Source organism: Mauremys reevesii, linkage group 1 (genome assembly GCF_016161935.1).
Source record: "Mauremys reevesii isolate NIE-2019 linkage group 1, ASM1616193v1, whole genome shotgun sequence".
Classification (NCBI taxonomy): domain Eukaryota; kingdom Metazoa; phylum Chordata; order Testudines; family Geoemydidae; genus Mauremys; species Mauremys reevesii.
In genome coordinates this window covers 184,757,776-184,781,776 of record NC_052623.1, presented here as the reverse complement: position 1 = coordinate 184,781,776, position 24,001 = coordinate 184,757,776, and the positions used below count along the sequence as shown (strand labels likewise).

The 24,001-nt window shown below is 42.7% G+C and overlaps 1 protein-coding gene across 2 annotated transcripts in view; it reads left to right on the top strand.

The window, feature by feature from the left end:
* Positions 1–206: 206 nt before the first annotated feature.
* The window catches only part of GBE1 (1,4-alpha-glucan branching enzyme 1), a 298,040-nt gene continuing 274,245 nt past the window's right edge, over positions 207–24,001 (top strand). The window contains exon 1 of one of the 2 annotated variants that reach the window (XM_039535439.1): positions 207–348. In XM_039535439.1, the coding sequence (XP_039391373.1) occupies positions 248–348 (101 nt within the window). In that variant the 5' untranslated portion in view covers positions 207–247. Of the gene's footprint in view, positions 349–2,638; positions 2,807–24,001 lie in introns of those variants that run through there. The other variant, XM_039535447.1, reaches the window with a different exon arrangement.

The following is a 24,001-nucleotide window of genomic DNA, read 5'->3' as shown; positions in this document are numbered from 1 at the left end:
TCGCTGCAGGGCAGCAGCCGGCGCCATCGCGCCCAGGGCCATGAAGCAGCATTTTCTCCCCTTACACGGCTGGGGGCGGGGGGTGCACCGAGGGGGGGCGGGCGCGCCAGGGGAGGGGCCCTGCAGGGAGCTGGTGTCCAGGCCTTGCCCCCCAGCTGGGGGCGGGGCCGGGGTGTCCGTGCCCCCCCCCCCGCGCCGGTGTATATAGGCCGGGCCAAGGCACCCGGCTACCGCTGCCGTGGGTAAAATGGCCGCCGCTGTCGCGCGGGGCGTGTCGGTGCCGGAGCTGCCGCGGCTGCTGGCGCGGGACCCCTACCTGGCCCCCTTCGCGCCCGACTTCCAGCGCAGGTACCGCAGCCCCCCCCCGCCCGGGGGTCGCGCCAGCCCGCAGCCCCGGGAGCGGGAGGCGGACTCCGGGGCGGCGCCTCCCCGCCCCCGAGCCGCCTCCCCCCGGTTGGGCTGGGCCCGCGGCCGGGGCTGGGATGGGATCTCATCTCAGCTGGGAGTCGGTGCTCGGGTGTGGGGCGCTGGGTCCCCGGGCACTGGGGGGCTCCTCCCCCAGCAACGTTAGTGACCCCGCTTGGCCCACATCGGCCTGAGTCGCCGCCCCCGCGCTCCTCCTGGCCGGGGGCCGGGGCAATGCGCCGCTCGGCCTTGCGTGGGCAGCGGGGCGGGGGTGGGGCTGGTCTCAGCACGTGTTTCCAGACATCACCATTACACACGTAGCGGTGCGAGCAGCGGATCGTGAGCCCGCGCTGCCCCGCACGCCTGGGCCCCCGAAGCCGGCAGCTCCCACGGGAAAGCGAGACTGACTCGGTAGCAGTTTTTCTCTCTCCAGTGGGAAATGCCGGAGAACAAGTGAATCCCGGTGGTGACGAGTAACCTGCGTTTTCACCACTCGTTCCCTTTTCATAATCTACCGTGTTGTTGGGTTGCGACGTTGGTAAAGAAACTTTTTGTTTATATCGCCGGAGCAGAGGCGACCGTACAAGCAGCTGTGGGCTGCTGCCGGCGTTTTCAGTACTGCGCTCAGACGTGCCTTTTAAGTGTCATTCACTGCAGCGAGGCGGGCGGGCGGGGGGGGGGGGGTTCTGGTTCTCTCCTATAGCTGCCTTTAAAGTTGACTTGCATTTCAATGCGTTACTGCTACTAAATCATTCTCTGGCCCCACCCCTCGTTGTGACACAGTCCTTGTGCTGTTGTGAGTGAGTTGCATATTTGCTTGCCTATCTCTGATTTAATCTGTTTCTAATTGAATGAAAGGGTCACTTACTGTGCGACCTTGAATGGCTGTATGGGGGCTTGCAGCAGGTTGTGGCAATGTATGTACATACACACTGCAAAATATGCAAATTGCATCACTCAGACTATTCATCAGTCCACATCCTGCGTAAGTCTGCAGAGTCCAGGATGTTTTCATTGGTTTAACTGTTTTTTGCCTTGAGAGCTTGTTACTGAGGTAAAGAATACACACCGCACAAGGAAAACAGTCTTTTAGACCACTCTTGGTCTTAAAAACAAAAAGTTAGTTTTAGGTAAGTATGTACCATGCATGCCATGAGGTAAAATTTCTAATCCCTAGAACAGAGGGTGAGGTGGCAATGCTATTTAGAAGGCACAGATTGGCAGGTGTGATTCTTTATCAGTGCTAGAGGGGTAGCCGTGTTAGTCTGGATCTGTAAAAGCAGCAAAGAATCCTGTGGCACCCTATAGACTAACAGACGTTTTGCAGCATGAGCTTTCGTGGGTGAATACCCACTTCTTCGGGTATTCATTATCAGTGCTAGAAATCTGACTGCATTTACTGTTTTAATGTGTATTGTAGGGGATAACATGTCTATTTTTGTCCCAGCACTATAGCCATAGTCTTCAAACACTATGAATTTGCCACTGTGTGCCAATTTCAGATTGACACTGAAGTTTTTTCTTTTGTACCTGTGTCCATGATGAATCACATCCATGACCTCCCTATGGTTGTGGTATGTTGTTACATTCTGGTCAAATGAATGGTAACTTGCTACAAAATTAAATGTGAAATGTGTATTCTGCTTAAAAACAAAAAAACAAGATGGTTCCAACACAGATACACATAGCAAAATGAAGAAAAAATGTTACAGTGAGAAAATAAGAAGTATAATTACAAATACTTAAGTATATGTATAAAATAGATCATATCTTAATCCAAAAGTTGCACTGATATGGAGTATGTGTTAAAGTGGATCATAGCAGGAGGAGATTGGAGTTATTTTAAGGCTCACTACTTGTCTAATTTAGCATCAGAGCTGTAAGGCCATCCTATGTTAATATCTGCACTTGGGTTTTTGGTGTCCTCCCCATTTGCAGTTTCTGTTTTTGCAAGCCCTGGAAACATGCAGAAGAGAAGTGGTGTTACAATGGTACAAATGGGGGAAACAGAATAAGGGCATGGGCCGGGGGGAGCCCAACTCCCTTCCTAACTGTTGATAGAGGGGAGAATTCCTTGCAGACAAATTCCTTCTGGCACTGTCGCTTTCAGTTCTTTCCTCTGTCTCTGCAGTTCTTATGACATGGGGAAACAAAAGAATCTCATTTGATTTACTTGTTGCTGCCTGACCACTTGGAATAAATGATCTAAATTATTGTAAAAATCACTGTGCAGTTCCAGAAAGCCGTGAATTGCAGAGGCATGAAATACTGCTGCTGAGGAGGAGGAAGAAAAAGGAGACTGGAAAAATTTCACTTGCTCACCTTTGTTCCTTCCTTGTGAATGGAGGATGAGGGTTAAATTGCTGCCCTGTCACTTTCCCTTTGAAACTGACAGCAACTGGTGAGTTTCACTCTTGTATCTAGAAGGCTTTCCATAGCAATAGGGATGAAGCTGATCAGATTACTACAGATTTAACCATGCTTATTTCCTTGTCATAAAATCTGATTTCTTCTTAAATCTTTGCTTTTCAAAAATCATAGTATAGGTGTCCTAGATCATTGTTACCTGATTAAACAATTCAGGTTTGGGAGAAATTCTGCAGCTATTAGCTAATATCAGTTTCTATTAAAACATCTAGAAGGAATAGAACCCAGGTCTCAAGAGTTTCAATCTGGTGTCCTAACCAGTGGACCATGGTGGCGATTTAATTTCTAGTGGAATATTTCCTGAACTTGGCTGGCTGTCCTCACTCAGTATTGAAATAATTCTTGGATTTGGTCTTCAACATAAGAAATAACTGTTGGATTTATTTGTGAATTCATCTAGCCACTTGATGGAAGATGTAAATAACTGCTCAAAACAATCAACCAGCTGAAAAATGTTAAGCTTTCCTTGGAGTAAATTCAAATCCTCAACTGTTAAGTGTTAGAGATACTGGGTAAAATTTGACTTTTAAATATAAACTCTCTTAAAATGTTTGCAACTGAAACATTGCAGCATTGTGCTAGATTGACAACCTTGAAGTGGAATTGGCTAGAAACTTGCTAAACAGAAGAGTGACTGGGAGTGAAAATTAAAAATAAAAGATCAAATAGAGTTTGGCAACCCTATATGTTTGTACATCACCAAAATATCTTAAATCAGGAGTGTGGTTGGTGGTGGGTTTTTTTTGTGTGTGTTTTTTTTTTTAAACAAAAAGGTGGAGGTCGTCATGCAATCTTTGGATTCCTGCAGCTGGGACGCTTAAGGAAAAAATATCAAATATTGTGAAACTCATGCTTTAAATTGTAATAGTTGGCAATACTATAAATATTGAACAGAAAACTGCTTTAGATTAAAAACTATTTTTGATAGATTTGCTGAGATGCTTTGGTTCAGTTAACACATAGACTTTTTATGCAAACCTTCCCTCTCAAACCTTTTCTTATACCACCATCTGGCAAGTATAGTGCTTAGATCCTTAAAACATATTATGTTGGTATTAGGAAGCAAAAGGAAAATAAACCAGCTTTAATTCAGTGGGTTCAGTAGCTGCATGGGTTAAGTCTCCTATCTTCTTCTAGAGCTATTTGTTACCTCTCCCTGGCAGAAAGACTTCACACTGGTAAGTACCTAATTCCCTTCCCCCCCAACTGCTCTAAGCTCTTCAGATCATGTTGGCCAGAGAGCTTGGCTACACTACACATTTTTGCAGCTGCAGCAGGGTGTGAAAAACACACCCTCTGCAGCGCTGCAAATGCGCCGCGCGCGCCAGTGTGAGTAGCCCCCCCAGCGGGGGGAGCCCCGCAGCAGCGCTGTATCCCGTTCCCCCAGGTGGAGTGGACACAGCTGGGAGAGTTTTCTCCCAGGCGCTGCTGCTGCGCTTGCGCTACACGCTGCGCTGCAAGCGCTGCGCCTTTGAAGTTTAATAGCCTTAGATTCTGTTTTCCTGTGTGTTGACTGCCTCTCCCATTTTGTTCACATCTGAATTTATGCCATAGAAATTGGGAAGGCTGGCATACAGGACATGTCTATGCTAAAAGCTGTAATTCACTCCATCAGTGTTAGGTAATGGTAGAAGCTATACTGTAGTTAGAATTCAGAAGTTTGTCAAAATATTATCCAACATGACTATGACAGTAGCAAAAACACATGAATAATAGCTACATTCCAACTTCTACTGGTGATCACAAAATTTCTTTTGAAACTCACTGCTTTTTCTCTGATGTTTCTCTCTGACATGGAAATTGGGCCTTTTTGTGTGTTAACACTTTAGAAAACTCATTTGGATATGCAAAAAAGTATAAAAAAACAAAAAAAACCCACTTGTATAACTACAATGAAGTTTATTGAAGGGCTGTGGACTGAGAGGAAATACACTTGTATATAGGCGTTAATGGAGGAAGAGACATTTGCAGAAAGAAATGTACATTTGAAATTATAGGGCACAGTACAATCCTATACTTGCCATGCACCCTAGTGGCTGTAGCAACTGCCTGGGTAAGAAGATGGATGTTTGTCAGGCTTTCTGGATAGGAAATATTACTCTGTTTTGGACAACCTTTGGAGGAAAACAGTTCTGAGGTACTGCAGTTACTGCTAAGATTCCATAGTAAGAGAATTATTTCAAACTAGATATTACAGAAGCTAACAACTTGCACTGAAGATTTCTTAGTTATCAAAACGGGATTAGTGTGAATGAATGTGCATGATTTAATACAGAGCAAAAGTGGTAACATTTTAATTTGTTTTAGTACTACTCTGGTGAGAGTTTTTAATGCCAAGTTTCAGTTATAGAATACTGCACCTTCATTTACAAATAAAGTTTGCCTCTTGAAAAAGTATACAAGTTGTGGGGCCTCTACTTTTATCTGTGCTTGATAGGTGGGGCCCTTCTCCTTCTCTGTATTGTTGCCTCTGTGCCCTGTCCTCTGCAGTCTCCTCCCTCTAATGGCCTTTGGATGCCTCACTCTTTCTACTTCAGATGGGTATTACCCCTGCCCATACATGGATACTATCTCTTCCTCTCCTCAGGGTATGGCTACACTTACGGTTTGCAGCGCTGGTCATCCAGCTGTGCAGGGCCAGCGCTGGTGTGTGGCCACACTCACAGCTACCAGCGCTGGTGTGTGGCCACATTTGCAGTTGCATGTTGGCTGTTGGGAGTGATGCATGCATGGGCAGCTCCCCCCAGGTTCAAGTGGCCACGTGCTTTTTTCAAAAGAGGGGGTGTGGGGTGGTAGTGTGACAGGGGAGAGAGGGAGCCAACACTGTGTGTTTAGCCTCTCATTTGATCGTTCACAGCCAGGTACAGATAGCTCCTGTTTGCTGTGATCAGTGTTTGGTTTTTAGATAAGCAGTTTCAGCTCTCCTCCTCCGTTCTCATTCACATTCTCTGCCTGCCTCTCATTTGTTTGTTTGTTGTTTACAGAGATGATCACAGCGGAGCTCTGTTTGTTTCGCTCGATCGATCGCGTTTCACAAACAAACAAAGAGAGGCTGCATAACAAAAAAAAAGAGATAAAAGCCCTCTGCCTCCTGCTCAGTTCCTCTTCTGCCGAGGAGCTCCTGGCTTCTGCCTACCCTTTCCCACCCCTTTAATGTTGCCCCAGGCCAGTTCTAGGAAACAATAGTCATGCTGGGGTGGAACAATTTTTTTTCTTCTTTCATCCCCACTTAGTGCTGGGAGGGAGACCATGGTTAGGAGTTGCCTCCAAGCTAGCTCTCTGCTTTCTCTCCTTCCCCCAGGGCTGTTCAGCACAGGAAGGGGAGCAGAGACTTGCTTTGCAGGACAGGGAAAGCAGAACAATATCCTCTGATGGTGGTAGCTGGAACAGCAGTAGTGATCAGATGTCCCGATTTTATAGGGACAGTCTTGATTTTTGGGGTCTTTTTCTTATATTGGCTCCTAGTACCCCCCACCCCCATCCCGATTTTTCACACTTGCTGTCTGGTCACTCTAAACAGCAGTCCAAAGCTAGTCTTCTAGTGGTGGCTTCAGTCAGAACTGCAGCATCAGTTAGTGCACTGGCTGAATTCCTGAGCTGGTGGGAACTTCTTGCAAGAGACCAATTTTAAAGCTGTAAAATTGTGGCTCTTTTGAAAATATCTACACTGGAATATCTTGTGCTGTTTTTCTAGTAGGTTGTGCTGTAGCACCAGAGCTTAGTTTTGTCATTATTATGAAAGAAGGTCTTGGAGAGCACTGAGCGAAGTAAGCTAAGCTTGCTTTAACAAAAATGGTCTTTTTTAAAATTATTTTAACCTGTTGATGAGATTTCTCAAAGTAATGTGTGACTTTAGGAAAATCAGTTTAAAATTGGGAAAATGGAAATCTTCACTAAATAGGATTTTAAAATACTACTGCGTACTGTGTGGATGTGTGTGTTTTGAGCCAGCCTAGACAAGTTCAGGAAAACTAAATTTTGGCTTAGCTCACTGTGGAGATGAAGAGGGGCTACAATAGAGTTTGGGCGAAAGACACAAGTTTGGTGACGCAAGCGGCAGTGTGAACACGGCCTTGTTGGCAGGAGCTCTCTCCTGCCAACAAAGCTTATGCTGCTTGCGAGGCTGGAAGTATTTTGTCAGCTGACAAAATACCGCAAAAGAGCGTTACACTCGCTGACTTTTAGCGACACAGCCTTGTTGCTAAAAACTCCATAGTGTAGACAAGCCCCAATTGTAGTAGTCTCTCGTCACCTTCTGTTTACTTCAGATACCCTTTACTACTTAGAAAATTGACCTGACTCTTTCAGGCTCTGTCTTCACTAGGAAAAAGGTGTGTTCTTATCTTTGATTAGCTAGCTTGAGAGGAAATTCTAGATTAGCAGGTCTAGTTTAAGGCTGTGGCTTCACTGACAAAAGTGTGACACTTAGCTGTCCTGATGTAAAAAATACAGTGGAGACAAGAGCACTTGAGTTTTACTGTCAGGTAAACTAGGTGAGGTCACATGGATTGCCTGCAAGGTGTGTTAGTGCTGAGGTCTCTTAACTGCCTTGCAATAAATGCTGCAAGTACCTTGTCTCCACTTAGGATTTAACAATGAGGTAAATAACTTGTTTATCTCATTGGTTTTAAAAACAAAACAAAACCCACAAACATTTTGTGTGAATGAAGACAAAACCAAAGATTTAGCACTCAAATAAGTATTAGCAAAATATTTGTGAGACACAAAACATTTCACCGAGAGAATTGGTTTATCTGGAACATGCACAGTCCATTATTCAACACTGTCACAACAAAGCAGCTTCCCAAATCTTCACACCAGGGTCTAGTGAAATTCCCAGGGGTAGCGTGCGGGCTACTAGGTTAACTGCTGGGAAAGAACAGGCTCCTGATCTGCTTCAGAGTTGGATAATTCCCCTCTTCTCCATCTCCTCTGCGGCTGTAAGTCACGGAGGGAATCCAGATGGGTTCCAGATCTGAAAATAACAGGCTTCTGTAGTTACCTATGTTGTTAAAGAGTGGCTACTAGGCTGCCTTGTTAACATAGGTAACTAGTTGGAAGAACTGATAAAACAAAATAACTTGAAATTCCCCCCCCCAATATAAAAATAAAAAATTTCGTGGAGCTGTACAGATAACCTATTGGAAAGCTTTGGAATTTAAGAAGGCCTTAGTGTCAAGATTTGGGAAGCCCCACTTTGTAGTATTGCATAATGTGGTGCACATGTTCCAGACAACCCAAATATTTCTGAAATGTGTGTTATCTCAAATATTTTGTTAACACTTGAGTGTTACGTAAACTAAAGACTTATGTTATTTAGTATATATTTTCAGTCTTTTACTTCTTACCACATAAGTGGCTCAGGTGTCAGTATTAATGCTTGTAGTGTAATAGCATTTTACGATGTTACAAACTGGTGTCCGAAAGTGTTGCCTTTGTTATTACCAACATACACTTTCTGTATTTCACCAGCTTTTGCAGCTTCCACAATTTATTAACTACGTGCTCCTGAGCACATGTTTTCCACTAGCTCGGTTTATTGTGTGGAGCTGTTTAGGAATGAATTCCTAGTCTTTCAATCTGTAATTTGTGCTGCTGTTTGCAGCATTAATCAAGATAATCTGTGTTTGCTGGCTTGGTCCTAAATGTGGTCTGGGGTAGCAGGGGAGTGGAACCCAAGCTGGAAGTAGAAGACATGGGGGAGAGAATAGTGATGGTCCAATTCTCCTGAATTCTTGATGTATGATTTTGTTTTGTCTCCTTGCTCAGAGGATTGAGAAAATCAATTCAGCAGTCTCTGTAGTTGGATGAACTAGCATAGTATGTATAAAGTGGTTCACAGTTTTCATTTCCATATATGTTACTAACAAGAAGAGAGAACGGTTATGCAACTGCCATTGAAACAATGAAGGCACATCTATTTCTACTTAAATTGCTGCTATATTAGTGGATGTTTCTCCTGGGAATGTAGCTCCCTTGGTTGGATATTTTGGTGACAAAATTCTGGGAAAGGTATTTAGTGTGTGCTGCAGACTGAAATGCTGAAGGTAAGTAGAGAATTGAGTTGATGGGATTTAAGGGGGATGATGCTGGCACAGTTGAGTGGAGAGAATTTGGGAAGTCAGGGTGAGAAATAGGACCTACTTGGAGGGAATAAAGCTTTATGGAACTGGAAATCTCAGTGATCAGGAAACTAGGGTGAGAAAGGTGTGTGGGAGGAGTGAAAGGGAGGGTTGGAATAACAGCTGATAAGAAGAGAAAAAATTGAATAGGATATGACTCTGCATATGTGCTATGTTTTGTTGTTTTATCTCAAGGCAACATATTAACTCATACTGGAAAATACTGATTATACAACACAATCTTTACAATGAATATAAAACAAGAAAATGGTGCAAAACTAAATGCTGATGGAAAATTTCACCATATAGCTCTCTCTCGGTGACCATCTGGTTTGTGGAATGTATGATACGATATCATGTTTTTATGGGCTAAAGCTAATAAGCCTGTAAAGCATAGAGAAGCACTGATAGCCTTAATTGTTTAAGTTCATTGGGGGTGGGGGATGGGGTCAAAGTTTGTGGATGTGTTCAGTGTGACGGGTTTGGTCAGAGACCCCCCTTGGGACTGTCACTTGATGTGCTGAGACTACCTCTGAGCCCATTTTCTCTGCCAGTTTGGGCCTCCAGAACCCTGCCTTGTTGAGCCAGACTTGCAAGCTTGCTGCAACACAGACCCAGGGTCTGAACCATGCCCCCAAAGTTGCAGACTTAACTGAAAACAGCTTAAGAAGTACTTCTGTCTCTAGCACACAGCTGCCAATGGAATCCAAACCCCAAATGAGTTTGTTTTACTCTGTATAAAGCTTATACAGGGTAAATTCATAAACTGTCCGCCCTCTGTAACTCTGATAGAGATGCCCAACTGTTTGCTCCTCCAGATATTAATTACTTACTCTGGATTAATTAATAAAAATCACTTTTTTGTTTATTAAGTATAAAAAGTAGGATTTAAGTGGTTTCAAGTAATAACAGACAGAACAAAGTTACTACATAAAATAAATCCGAACACACAAGGCTAACTTAATACACTAAGGATCTAGAGCCAGCTGAAGATAAAATGGAGAGGCTTCTGGGGCCTTTTATATTCTCTTTCTCGTGGGCAGAAACCCCTTTGTTGTTCTGTGCAAAATCACAGCAACAAGATGGACTTCTAAGCCACCTGGGCAAGTCACATGTTCATGAATGATTTAGCTTTTTGCAGGTCGACCCCATTGTTTACATGTTAGTTTGAACATTCCCAGGTAAGCTCAGATGTGTATTGGTGTCTCCCAAAATCCACTGTTAGTTAAGTACTCCCAATTACTTGAATAGCCCCTTAACAATATGTTGGCCAAACTTCCCTTATGTTTCCTACAGCAAATACTTCAAATACAAGCATAGAGCCAACGCTCGTAACTTCAGATGTAAAAATGATACATGCATACAGATAGGATGAATATATTCAGTAGATCATAACCTTTGTAAAGATATGTGACATGGCATATCTAGCATAAAGCATATTCCAGATGTTATTTTTACACTTATAAGCATATTTCCATAAACATACAGAGTGCAACGTCACACTCGGCATGGTCAGATAAGTTACGCAGCTTTTATCCTTCAAACTGGTACCAGTCTGCTACCATGGAACTATGCTGTGTAGTGAAATAGTTAACACGTGCTTTATCAATTTTGAAAAACACATTTGCCTTTGGGTGAACCATAAGTATATCATCTAAGTCTAAGAGGTTCAGAAATAAATTTTAGTGGCCTAGTAGCATCAAGCATCAGGGATATTGGATTAATTAGGATTTTAAAGGGTCCAAGATGAGCATCCAGAAGAGATGGGAAATAGCCACAAATTTGGGACTTAAATTAACAATGCCAGTAACAGTCAGACAGTGCAGATGAGAATTATTCCTGAAAGAAAAATGTTATAGGATCAAATAGAAAATCATGGCCTTAATTCACAAGCTCTATAAAAATCTCAAAGCGTTTAACAGGGATATATTTTTCTGCTACAGAGTGGCTTGGGAATAAACAGAAATGAAACTTTAGTTCTGTGGGGCTTTTAGGGTAACTTGAATCAAACCTTATTGTGAATTCTATATAGGGGCTCTTCCAAGTGCTGTTCCTATTCCTTATGAGTGTACAGCTAAAGAAATAGGCTGTCTAAGCCATCTCCTTCTATAAAGCTCTGTTATCGTTTTGTTTCAGATAATATTTGTATTATTGCATAGTGTAGAGTGAGTGTGTGTGTGTGTGTGTATCTGAAGTGTCCCCCTTTTTTTGTACACTGCTGTCCCTTGGGTGTGTCTCTAACTCTAGATATGCTTTCATTGCTTCTTTAAGAATTATCTTGAGTTCTCAGTCAGGTGTTGTCCCTCAGCTAGTTCCCATCAACACATGCAAATCTTTGACATGTGTTTTGTGCTTTCAACCTGAGCTAGCACTTCCATCATTGGGTATGGACTCCCCCTGTGGAGAATGAGGGATGTGTATCTTTTATGAATATTGTGTGTACCTCAGATTATCTGCTTGATCTTTCGCACTCCATGGAGTTGAATCAAAAGGGACTGTTGGGAAGAGCAAACAGGAAGTGAAACAATGGCAGTGTTTGATTTTTAAACTAGACTATCCTATAAAAATATTAAACACAACAATTCTGGCCACGAGACAAACACCACAAGCCAGGACATAGAACACAAAACATAATTTCTATTGTGCCAGTAAATGCATGGTATGTTAAATGCTGTTTAGCTGGCATCAGTTTTCTCTGATTATCTGAAAGACAAAAGACAGAGGTCTACCCTTCTGGGCAGTCAATCATCGCTTAAAATATACAAATACCCTTATTGACTTCAGGCAAAACAGAGGAATTACCCCATGTTTTCTTGTATGTGTTTCATAGGCAGCCCAGGTTTCAGTGGCTTCTACCTTATTAGTTAGATAATTTGCATTAATACAGATGCTTTCTGGCTTGCTTTTTACCTTTAACTTCTGCTTTTAAATACTGAAAGAAAACATCACTACTTATAGTGCCCTTAGAGCCTAATAAAATTTCAGTTACATAGCACTGTATACATTTTTCAGCTAATTTAACTAAATTGTTCATAGCTAAATGATTATTAGATTGCAATTTCTTTGCCTGAATTTATTTAGAAACATTTCAAGACACCAAGAACTTTTTTTAGCATGTTTACAAGGTTTAACTGCTGTTCCCTCTAGCAACTATAGAGTTAACTTTACTTTTCCTTAAATTACTTGCTTATCTCCCAACAGCCACTTTTATCAACTTAAATCACTATTTTAAGTATTGTCCTGGGTATTTGAAATCCCCATGCTTACACTTACTTATTTCTTCTTTTTACTACACTCTTAAAATTTTTCAACTTGTTTTCCAATCTCTGTCTGTTGCCTGCCCACCTGGGCCCGATCCTGCTTTTCTTGCTGAACCGTCCCTTCCATGGGCACCAACTTGTTCCACTACCAGTTTAGCTAGGAGGGTGGGCTTCTTAACTAGCCCCCACCCCTTCTGGTCTTTTCCCTTAAACATTTTTACTCACAAGACTATCTGAGTCCTCCCTTGTGAGGCTTGCCACCTGGGCAAAAATATATGGCCCATTGGGTAAAGGCCATTTACTTAACATATAATCCAAACCCCTTTAGAGGGTTTACCCAGAGACCCACCCATCTGTCTGCTGACACTTAAACAGAAAAGAGAATTACACAGAGAGCAGAGGGAATTACGGTTTAATCCAGGTTTATTTCCACTTCTATACACTGACCACTACAGGGGACGGGACAGAAGGATCTCAATTCGACCTCAGAGCTTCATTGCACGCAATGGCTTCCACCCTGAGGAATTACAAACGAGAGGCTCAGTTCCGCCCACACACCTAACGCCCAAATGAACAGAGCAGAAAAACATTAACCGGTTAACCGAACCAGATAAGAGCCCGGCCCCCAACTAGAACCAGATAGTATTTCCTTATTCTATTAGGGCTCACCTTATCGGAGCACAAACCCCAGGGGCTGCAGAGAAGTGAGGAAGAGGGGTTAAGCACCCCGGTGGCATAACACACCCCAAAAGCATATTTTAAGTCTGTATAAATATTAACCCTTTTCCTTTAGCATAAAAGCAGGCTGCGGTTAGGGCTTTTAACTCTGCAGCTTGGGCACTCACCCCAGGAGAGAGCTTTCCCTAATAATACAGTCTGCCTACTAGTAACTGCATATCCAGAGTGTCTGATTCTTTCACGAACAAATGCAGATTCATTCACAAACAACTTTTTTAATGTCCTTCTGCACCACAATAATGACTACTACTTTTAACTTTTTTTTACGTTTTTTGCCTCTTGCTGCTTTTTTTTCTTTCCCATTAAACATTTTAGTAGCAAAGCTAACTACTTTAGACAAACTTTTCCCTTGCATACCATTTGGATGCTCTTTAAATTTCTTTGCAATATCCATTGTGACATGAAAACCATTTTAACCATCTCCTTTCCATGATCAGTTTTAGGATATAAATTCTCATGCTTTCTAATTTCACAAATCAGTCAAGCACAAAAGTCAGAGGGGTGCTCGTCTGAACACTGAGCACAAGCAATTACATTTGCCCAAATGGGCACATGAATGAAAAAGATTATGCAGAACATTTTTCCACTGCCTCAGGATTGCCTCATAAGTGAGGCATAGTGCACTGCCAGTCAAACAAATCTAAAGTTGTAAATAGGGTATGGATAAAAACCATCTCATGTTTCCCAGCAACCAGTGGAACCAGATAAATTCTCAACAGGGCTTGTAATATCAGGGGTGTCTCAGAAACATTCTCCCTCATGGAGTTAAGTGACCTAGTGGGGGTCCACAAGGGCGAGGACGAGGGCTGCTGTAATATTGGGAGTGTTTGAAAAGCAGTCCCTGGCCGAGTTTGCGAAAGGCTGGCTGGAGGCTGCACACAGGGAGTGAGGCTGCCTGATTTCTCTGAAGATGAGGGAACACTACTCTGAGCTCCCCCTTGATTCTCCTCTGTCCCTGAACTGTCCCTAACCTGCTTTTGAATTCTTGCACTCCACCAGACAGGGAAGAACAGGAACAAAATTGTCCTCCCGGTGCGGCTCTGGGACATATGGTGGGGGATTTTTACAAGAGCTGTCCATACAAACAGCTTCAGAAGCTACCCCTTCGCTGACAAAACAGGAGTAATTGAAGGATCGTGTTACAATTAAGTGATCCTTCCAGTGGCCACCTTTCCTGGTCCTCTAGTTGATATTGAGGCCAGTCTACTGTACAGAACTTTTTAATTGATTTTTCATGATCGCTAGAATGCATTCTCAGGTATTGGACGATCTTTAGATCAGATGTGGAGTACATTGTACCTTCCACCCCATACCATGCCCGTGACCCATTATATGATGCTCTATCGTCTAACGGGAATAGAAAGTTTAAAAAAAAAAGATTTTACAAGATAAGGAAACTTGTTTTGCTTGTTTCATTTAAATTAAGATGGTTAAAAGCAGCATTTTTCTTCTGCATAGTAAAGTTTCAAAGCTCTATAAAGTCAATGTTCTGTTATAATTTTTAAAAAAGAACACCATAATGTTCTTTGTTCAGAGTTACGAACAACCTCCATTCCCAAGATGTTTGTAATGCTAATGAATAATAGGGAGGGTAGTTTTCAGTGGTCTGTATAGCTGCTCAAGGAGAGTCAGAGATTGACCTGTAATACAGGCTCTGTGCAATAAGTCTGTAAAGGTAGGCTTGCCCAAGATTGCCATATCAGGGAAATGATAAATTTTAGACAAGATCCAGCCTATGTAGGCCTTCTGTTTTGTTAACCCTCTTTTCTGATACTTTCCTTCGGGTGAATAAGCAATACACAATATGTTTTTTGTTTTGAATAATCTGTTTTGAGACCTTTTAATCAGCTGCTGGTCCCAGGCTCCCAAAGGGATGTCTCTGGCAGGTGCAAAATGCAGCTGGGCCCTTCATATTAACATGGTTGGGAAATGGGGACTGTAGCCCAGAGATTCAGTCTAAGAGTGGCTGAAGTGCAAGGTTCCATCCTTGAGAGAAGAGAAAAGCCTGTCACCTGAGGGTGCATTCGAAAGGAATTGTGAAGGGTCCAAGGTACAGCTTGCCCTGTAACTGATGCTGTCCCACAATTCCCTTTGTATACCCAGAGGGACAGGTAAACTCTTCCACAATATACTGGGAAAGGATGAGAATAGCTCATCTTACTTCAGTGCTAAGAAACATGGGATATGTCCCCAGAAGTCCTAGTGACATGCACGGATGAATATTCAGTATGAAGATATAGTAAATCAGCTGTGGCTACTTACAGCTGGACTGGGCTCACTAGGCTGCTGATCACCCAAGTTAATTCCTCAGTGAAGATGTGCTTAGTGTCTGCTGATTCTAAAAATAAGAGTACACAGGGGAAGGAGGAACAAGACAAGCAGTTAAGGTATAGTCCGAGGTGGTAACATGTGGCTTCAGAACCACATGCGGCTCTTCAGAAGTTAATATGCTGCTCCTTGTATAGGCACCGACTGGGGCTGGAGCTAGAGGTGCCAACTTTCCAATGTGCCAGGGGGTGCTCACTGCTCAACCCCTGGCTCTGCCATGGGCCCTGCCCCCACTTCACCCCTTCCCCTGAGCCTGCTGTGCACTCACACTTCCTCCTGCATGCCATGAAACAGCTCATTCGGAGGTGCAGGGAGGGAGGGGAAAGTGCTGACCACCAGGCTGCTGATGGGTGAGAGGCACTGGGTGGAGGGGCGGGGAGAGCTGATGAGGGGCTGCTGATGTATTACTGTGGCTCTTTGGTAAATTCTGGCTCCTTCTCAGGCTCAAGTTGGCCACCCCTGGTATAGTCACTACCCGAATTCAAATAATTAATCTTTACCCGAATATACTAGAACTGACATCGGCCCTGATTTTGCAGCTGACTTTGCATGACATGACCCTTGTAGAAGTCAGTGGGGTCTCAGCAATTACAGAAGTCTGAATGTGTGGAAAAGAGGTAAGATCAGGACTTTAATCATAGCCTAATTTCACTACTGCAGATCACTTCCAACTGTCTTTCTAAATTCTTGTTCTAGTTCAAGGAGTCAAGAATGTTTCCACTTTGCTACTTTTGAATTACAAAGTGGGATCATACTGTTTTGCATTCTACAGCACTCTTAAAATTGACAGCTTAGTTTCCAAAAGCTGCCCCCTACCTCTCAAAGTTAATACCCATTTACTCATCCTCTTCTCTCACACCTTCCACATCTACTTGCTCTCATCCTGTCTTGTAATCGTAGTGTCTTTTTATATTTTCCACATTTCTACAGAAGGGGTCCAATCTTTATGCTATCCCATCAGCTCACTTGCACTTTTAAAACCTTGCCTTAAACACCAGCATACATTTCTTTATATACATATTGATTAGAGGGGAAAAAAAATCATGTCAAGTGCAAAAAATGTAGTTTGTTGTGTAAAATGTTTAAAGCATCACACACACACTCACTCTTTCTCTCTTTGCAGCAGCAGAAGAAGAGATTTTTAAGGGCCATTGTTTTAGCTGTAATCCAGTCTCCCCAAAGGTATGTCTAGACTGCAGTTGGGAGCCTGCTTCCCAGTGCAAGTAGACACGTGCTAGCTTTGCTTGGGCTAAAAATAGCAGGGTAGCCAGGGATAGCACTGGTGGAGTCTCAGGCTAGCTGCCAGAGTATATTTCCAGGGGATCAGGTGGCTTTATATCCAGTGGTTAGCCTGAGCTGCCGCACATGCTACTCCCAGCTACACTGCTATTTCTAGCATGCTAGCTCAAGCAGAGCTGGTGTGGGCATGTGTACCTGCACTGGGAAGCGGGCTCCCAGCTGCAGTGTAGACTTATTCAAACACTCAGTCTTGTTAATTTCAGCTGTAGCTGGATCCAAGAGAAGCACTGAGCTGTCTGTGTTCTGACTTAGGAAGGCAGGCAGTATTGTTTGTGAAAATAACACTGCCAATATTAACAAACACTAAGACTAGAAACTTATTTTTAAATGAACTTTGTTTGCAAAAAATTATAGGTTAGCTCCTTTTCTAGCTCTGATGCTTTTTTGGTGCATGTAGCTTAACTATGCTTATTCAGAACTTAAAACTATTCCAACCTGGTTAAAGTTGAAATTGATCTTCCCAAACAGTGCATTCTCTAATGCTGCTGTTAGGATCAAAGGATCTCAAATGTAGTGTCTTGGATAGAGCAGCTGATAGAGGCTGCAATAGATGTGTTAAGTCTACAGTTTCACACAATTGCTGTTAATCAGATTGGGGTGAAAGAATGGCATCTGTGACAGGCTCAAACTGTGCCCCATCTGGTCTTGGGATCAGAGACATGTAAGCGTTCTTGAAAGCCACCTTTGTGCCTTCGCCTGACCTGCACAGCCCCCTGATGCATGGACCAGCTCCTCTGGCCTAACCAGTGTTAGGTGGATTTCTTATCCATACTTTGTATATAAAATAAAACTAAAAGCATGATATCCAGTCCAAGAAAATATACAAAGTGCTAGTTTTTTTAATAGGTATATTCTCTATATGAAAGCCAATCTCCATATCACTTGCTCATCAAATGGAAGATGCTGCATTCAGTGGGAATATTTTTGGAGTAGGATATAACTCTGTTATAGGATGGCAGAATGGGCCTTCTAGTAGCTGTAATTAAAACAACTAATGTAAACTAGTTTAAAATATTTGAAAAGTAATGGGAAGAATCTACTGTAACTGGGAAACTGGAGATGGTTTCTCTTTAGTCTTCATTCCTCTTGTGCGAAAGTGATGCAGGGTAAGTAGGAGGTTAGTAAACAGAGTGGAATGTCTGATTTGCAGATTTAAATTGCACCCTAAAAATATCAATTGTGGAAAGTCCAAGCAGAAAAATGAATATGGCTTGAAGAGATTCATAGATTACAGAGCCAGAAGGGACCACTGCATCATCTATTCGGACCTCCCTGAATTAATTCTTGATGGAATTAGAGTATATCTTTTTTTTAGAAGACGTACAATCTTTTTTAAAATGGCCAGTGATGGATCCACCGCAACCCTTGATGACTGTTCCCACAGTTAATGATCTTCACTGTTGAAAAATTGTGCTTTATTTCCAGTTTGAATCTGTCTAGCTTCAGCTTCTAGCCATTGGATCTTGTTCTATCTTTGTCTGCCAGATTGAAGAATCCCTCTATCAAATATTTTTTTTCCATATACAGTGATCAAATCCTTAACCTTCTCTTTGTTAAGCTAAACAGATCAAGCTCCTAGAGTCTCACTATATGGCACATTTTCCAATTCTTTAATTATTTTCATGGCTCTTTGAATCCTCTCCAGTTTATCGACTGCTTTCTTGAGTTGTGAACACTAGAACTGGACACAGTATTCCAGTTGTGGTAGCACCAGTGCCAAGTGCAGAGATAATATAGTATCCCTGCTTTATTCCTATTAATACGTCTAAGGATTGTATTGGCACTTTTGGCTACGCAGTTGTACTGGTAGCTCATATTCAGCTGATTATCCACCAGGACTCCCAAGTCCTTTTCAGAGTGACCACTTCCCAGGATAGTTCCTCATCCAGTAAATATGGCCTGTATTCTTTGTTCTTAGATCAGAGGTGGGCAACTACGGCCTGCGGGACGGTCCTGGCTCGGGAGGTGACCCCCGGCCCCTTCCCTGTGGTTCCCCCTCCCCCGCAGCCTCAGCTCGCTCCGCCGCTGGTGCAATGCTCTGGGTGGCTGGGCAGCGAGGCCTGACCCGGTGCTCTGTGCTGCATGGTGGCGTGACTGGCTCCAGCCACAGCTGTGCCGCCAGTGCTCCAGGCAGTGCGGTAAGGAGGCAGGGAGCAGAGGTGGTGGTGGATAGAGTGCAGAGGAGTTTGACGTGGCACAAGGGAGCCAGTGTTTGGATCACCTCACAGCAAGCTAGTAGGGGAAGGGAAGTTTGTGAAGATCGGTGATAATTTTATCAACCAAACCTGTAAAATCTCTCACTCAGATAGTTTGACAGGATCTATTTTCTAGGAACCTATATTGATTATATGATCTTCAACTCTTAATAAAGAGTCCCATATCAGCCCTTCCATTACTTTTCCTTGTTATTGATATCCAGTTGACAATGTTTTAAACCTATCTTAATGTGCTAAACTAATTTTCTTAGTGCGGATATACATAAGAATGGTCCTACTGAGGCAGACCAAAGGTCCATATAGCCCAGTATCCTGTCTTCTGACAGTGACCAGTGCCAGGTGCCCCAGAGGGAATGAACAGAACAGGTAATCATCAAGTGATCCATCCCATCACTCATTCCCGGCTTCTGGCAAACAGAGGCTCAGGACACCATCCCTGCCCATCCTGGCTAATAGCCATTGATGGACCTATACTCTATGAATTTATCTAGTTCTTTTTTGAACCCTGTTATGGTCTTGGCCTTCACAACATCCTCTGGCAAGGAGTTCCACAGGTTGACTTGCGTTGTGTGAAGAAATACTTGCTTTTATTTGTATTAAACCTGCTGCCTATTAATGTCATTTGGTGACCCCTAGTTCTTGTCTTATGAGAAATAGTAAACAACACTTCCTTATCTACTTTCTCTACACCAGTCATGAGTTTATAGACCTCTATCGTATCCCCCCCTTAGTCATCCCAAGCTGAAAAGTCCCAGTCTAATTAATCTCCCCTCCTACGGAAGCCATTCCATACCCCTAATCATTTTTGTTGCCCTTTTCTGAACCTTTTCCCATTCCAATATATCTTCTTTGAGATGGGGCAACCACATCTGCACACAGTATTCAAGACGTCAGCGTACCATGGATTTATGTAAAGACAATGTGATATTTTTTGTCCTATTACCTATCCATTTCTTAATTATTCCCAGCATTTGTGTGTGTTTGATATATACTTACATCACATAATTAGAGATGACTTAAACAGTAGTACAACACAGTTAACCCCTAGTTAGCTTCACTCCTAACTCCTCAGTGATTTTCATCAATCTTTACCAAGTTCATTTCTAATATGAGCTATTAATTCATTCCTTTATTTCCCGCTGTACTTTGTAATCCTCCAAGCATCAGATCAAAGAAACTTTGCAAAATACTCAACATAGTTCAATTTCTAAAGGTAACTTGCATCCAGTTCTCCTTTCCATTGAGGCATGTGGTTATTTCAGTCTCTTAACTACTGTGCAGTGTTCCAGGAATGTCCGGGTACAAAGCACTTGCTAAACTGCTGAATGGTGTGTAAGTGACAGGTTGCCCTCATACCACTAATTGGAATGGAGTAGCACTGCACGTGCAGAGGGCTGCCAGCAGTAAATGGGTTCAAACAAAATCCCTAATATTATACCTGATAAATTCAGAAATTAATTGATAACGTGGGAAAAAATGGCTAGGTATTGCCTTCCCCTTAAATGCTATAATCTTATACGTGTGACTTTTTTTTTTATTTCATGCTTTAAGCTCTGAGTGTCCACTCTGTTTCCTGGCAATGTGTAATATGTGTTAAGGAAAACCTAGGCCCTTAAGTTCTGTTGCTTTACACAGTGAACCATCCATTCTTTCAATTATTTTATGCCACTTGGTGTCCAGTCGCTAACATAAAAACATATGATGGCATCCATAAAAGTGTAACATGTAAAGTTTAACTAGATGATGAATTAAGAACATGGTCTCAGAGTTCACAGCATAGAAGCCCTATTTCCTACATCTTGTCTTTTAAATTTATAGGAATAAAACTTCATATCCCTAATTGCTGAAAAACTCTTCAGATCCACTGGGAGGTAGATTAAACCTAATTATTTAGTGAACATGGAACTGTAATGTTCCTAAATGAATTATTTTTGTTTAGGCATCCAGAGGTGTTGCTATATCCAATGTGAGGCTTGTTTTCTTAACAGATGGTTCAGTGTCGTGGTGTTAACACTTGAAAAGTCAAGGTATTGGTCATTAACTATCATAAAATGTCCTGAGCATCTTGCTTCTGGGATGTCAGTTGTTACAATCTACATTTCTAGGCTCTTAAGTCTTTACTTGACACTTCTGGTGTCATACTGTTATATTACCCTGCAGCACTGTCTCTGGCTCTATCATAGCAGATGTCACATTCATAGCTGCTTAGGAATTAGAGCTGCCTTTATATCATGTACTTAATGAAATCATCCTCCTGGCTCATTATTCTGACTGCATCAGAGTTGCTTCATTGTTTCTCCCTTAATCTCTGCATCAGACACAAGCTTCTTGTCTTTCCCTTTAAGGCCCTTCACAGTTTAACCCCTATCCCCCCTCCACCTGGCTGATCTAATCTATTGTGGCACCAATTCTCACCTTTTATCACCTCCTGTCAGAGTCTGCCTGAAATGCCTTATACCCCTTAGGCATGGGAGAATCTCCACTTGTATAATCTGTGCATTCACTGCCTTTATAGTGCAAATCTTTAAAGGCTCCTTTTTCAGGATGCCTACAAAAGTCTGTTGCTGATCATGTTTTGAGCAAGTGATTGAACTGCAGCCTGGTCTACACTGCAGGGGGAGGGGGGATCGCTCTAAGGGTATGGCTACACTTACAAATCTGCAGCACTGGTCGTCCAGCTGTGCAGGGCCAGCGCTGGTGTGTGGCCACACTCACAGCTACCAGCGCTGCAGTGTGGCCACATTTGCAGCATTTGCAGCGCTGTTGGGAGTGATGAATGCTGGGATAGCTGCCCATATCTGTACTGGCAAAGCTTTCCAAGTGAAGATCTTGCTTATGGCCTGGTCTACATGACAAAGTTTTGTTGACAGAAGCTGCCTTTTGTTGCCATGGGTTTTCATGCATCCATACCCACTTCTGATTGCAAGGGGTGAAACATAAATGTCATCACTAAAATAAAAACAAATTCCTCGATAGACACAAATTCTCAGATGTACTTGCACCAGCAAAATGCTAGTGCAAACATTACATTACCTGTATAGTAAAGACAGACAGTCTTCCAGCAACAGCCTACAATGCCTCTATGCCTGGGACTGCTCCAGTCATAATTTTGAATACCATTGCCCCAGGGATCACACAGAGACTGGAAGGGCCCCCCTCCCACCCTTTTAAAATATCCAGTGAGTTTTGGAACTGTCTCTTCTCCTGTTAGCCCACAGTCTGAGAACAGACAGGTATGGCTCTGCCTAAAGGACAGAGCTCCAATTAAGCCACATGCTCCTGTGTGGATCAGGAAAGAAGTTCTGGGTCTTTTTGGCCTGGGGAGACAAAAGGCAAGTGCAATCCCAGCTGTTGGGCAACTACAGGAATAAGTGGTTGAAGAGGATGCAGAGGGGATGCATCTTTGTTGTAGCAACACCGGGCAAAAGTGGAGGAGTTCCAGCAGTCATACCAGAAGGTGAGGGAGGTCAACAGAAAATCTGGAACCACCCTCCAGACCTACCACATCTATGATACTGGGCAGGGACCCCCTTCACACACAATTTAACAGTGAAAATTTTGTGAGACCCAGAGAAAAGAATTGCAGCAGAGCTCACCAAGGACAATCTTGTTGAGGAGGGAGACAATGAGAAGGATGCAAGACCCTATGGAGAGCCAGGGGTTCTGAAGAAGTGGGTATTCACCCACGAAAGCTCATGCTGCAAAACGTCTGTTAGTCTATAAGGTGCCACAGGATTCTTTGTTGCTTATATTCCATAGTACATGAATTACAGTAAATTTCAGCATAAGAATGTTCCTGATGTAAAATATTTCACATTTGTATGCTGATATTCAGTAATTGTTTACAGTAACAATGTAAATAATGTTTCTGTGTTAGTACTATATTTTTTAAACTGGCTAGGAGAGTGACATCTTAGGGCTTGTCTACACTTACACTGCTGTGCTGCTGTTGCGTTTAGTGAAGAAGCTATGTACACTGATGGGAGAGATTCTACTATTGGTGTAGGTACTTCACCTCCCTAAGAGGCTGTAGCTATGTTGAGAGGAGAAGCCCTCTTGTTGACCTAACATTGTCTACACGAGACGTTAGATTGGTATTTTCCACACCCAGAGCAACTTGGTTATACTGAGGTAGGTTTGTAGTGTAGACTAGGATTTAGACACCATGCCCTTTTTAAGTCTGAAGTTGTAATGCAACCTGCCTAGGGCTATCTGGAACCTTCAGTTAATGCAGAAGTGGGGGAGCCAGCACTCTGTTAACAATGTGACATTTGAACCAGGGGACAGATCTAACAGAATTATAGTGTTCATAAATGCAAGCAAGTTTGGACTAGATGGCTCAAGTTTGGTTAAGGCAGGGGTACAAAACTTGTTTTGTAGTAAGGGCAGAATTCCACTTCTAATTCTGATGAGTAGTTAAGGACTACATACTACCCTTGGACCACGGTGGACTTCCCACTGGTTATCAGGGGATGTTTGCACAAAGGTGATGAGCAGAAAGTGCCTTTTGTTGGTAGCAACTTAATTATTTGGTCCTTACCTCTTGCCACCTGCAGTACTGTTCGGTGGGAAAACATGAAATAGATAATGCTGATTATTGAAATGTCCTCATTGGTCTTTAGAGTTAACCCAACAACTTCCACAGGAGTTGACCCATCTCAGTTGTTGTTCTAGGTTGTCTTCGTACTCTGGCAGACAGCACTATGTTGGTTTACCCTTGGTACGCATTTTGGAAAGCTGGCTTTGCAACCATGAAGGTTGTGTGTTTTTGTTTATTTTTTTTAAAATAACTTTTAAGTCAAAGATTCTGAAAGATCCATATATGTCTACAGGGCAGCATAAATATTTCAAATGGGCTGATGTTCGACATTCCTGCATTAAGGGATTATGAACCTACCACTTATAGGTCATTAATTCAAATTGAGCTCTGGTTATTAGTGACTAATTTATTACCACTCACCAGCTGTCCAATGGCTTGTATAAAATGAATTGGTTGTTTTAGTCCAGTTCCTATTAACTGTCCACATTGTGTTTACAAACAAACACCATCACAATTTGCACAACCAGCTTTGTAAGGTGAGCCAGGAATGAAATAGGCAAGGTGAGAAAATGATCCCCCTCAGTGATAACTGAGGAATGTTGGCAGATCAGTGTGTGGGAGTTAGCACTGTTGTTGCCGGTGCCTTACCTTTTCTCTGGCTAACTG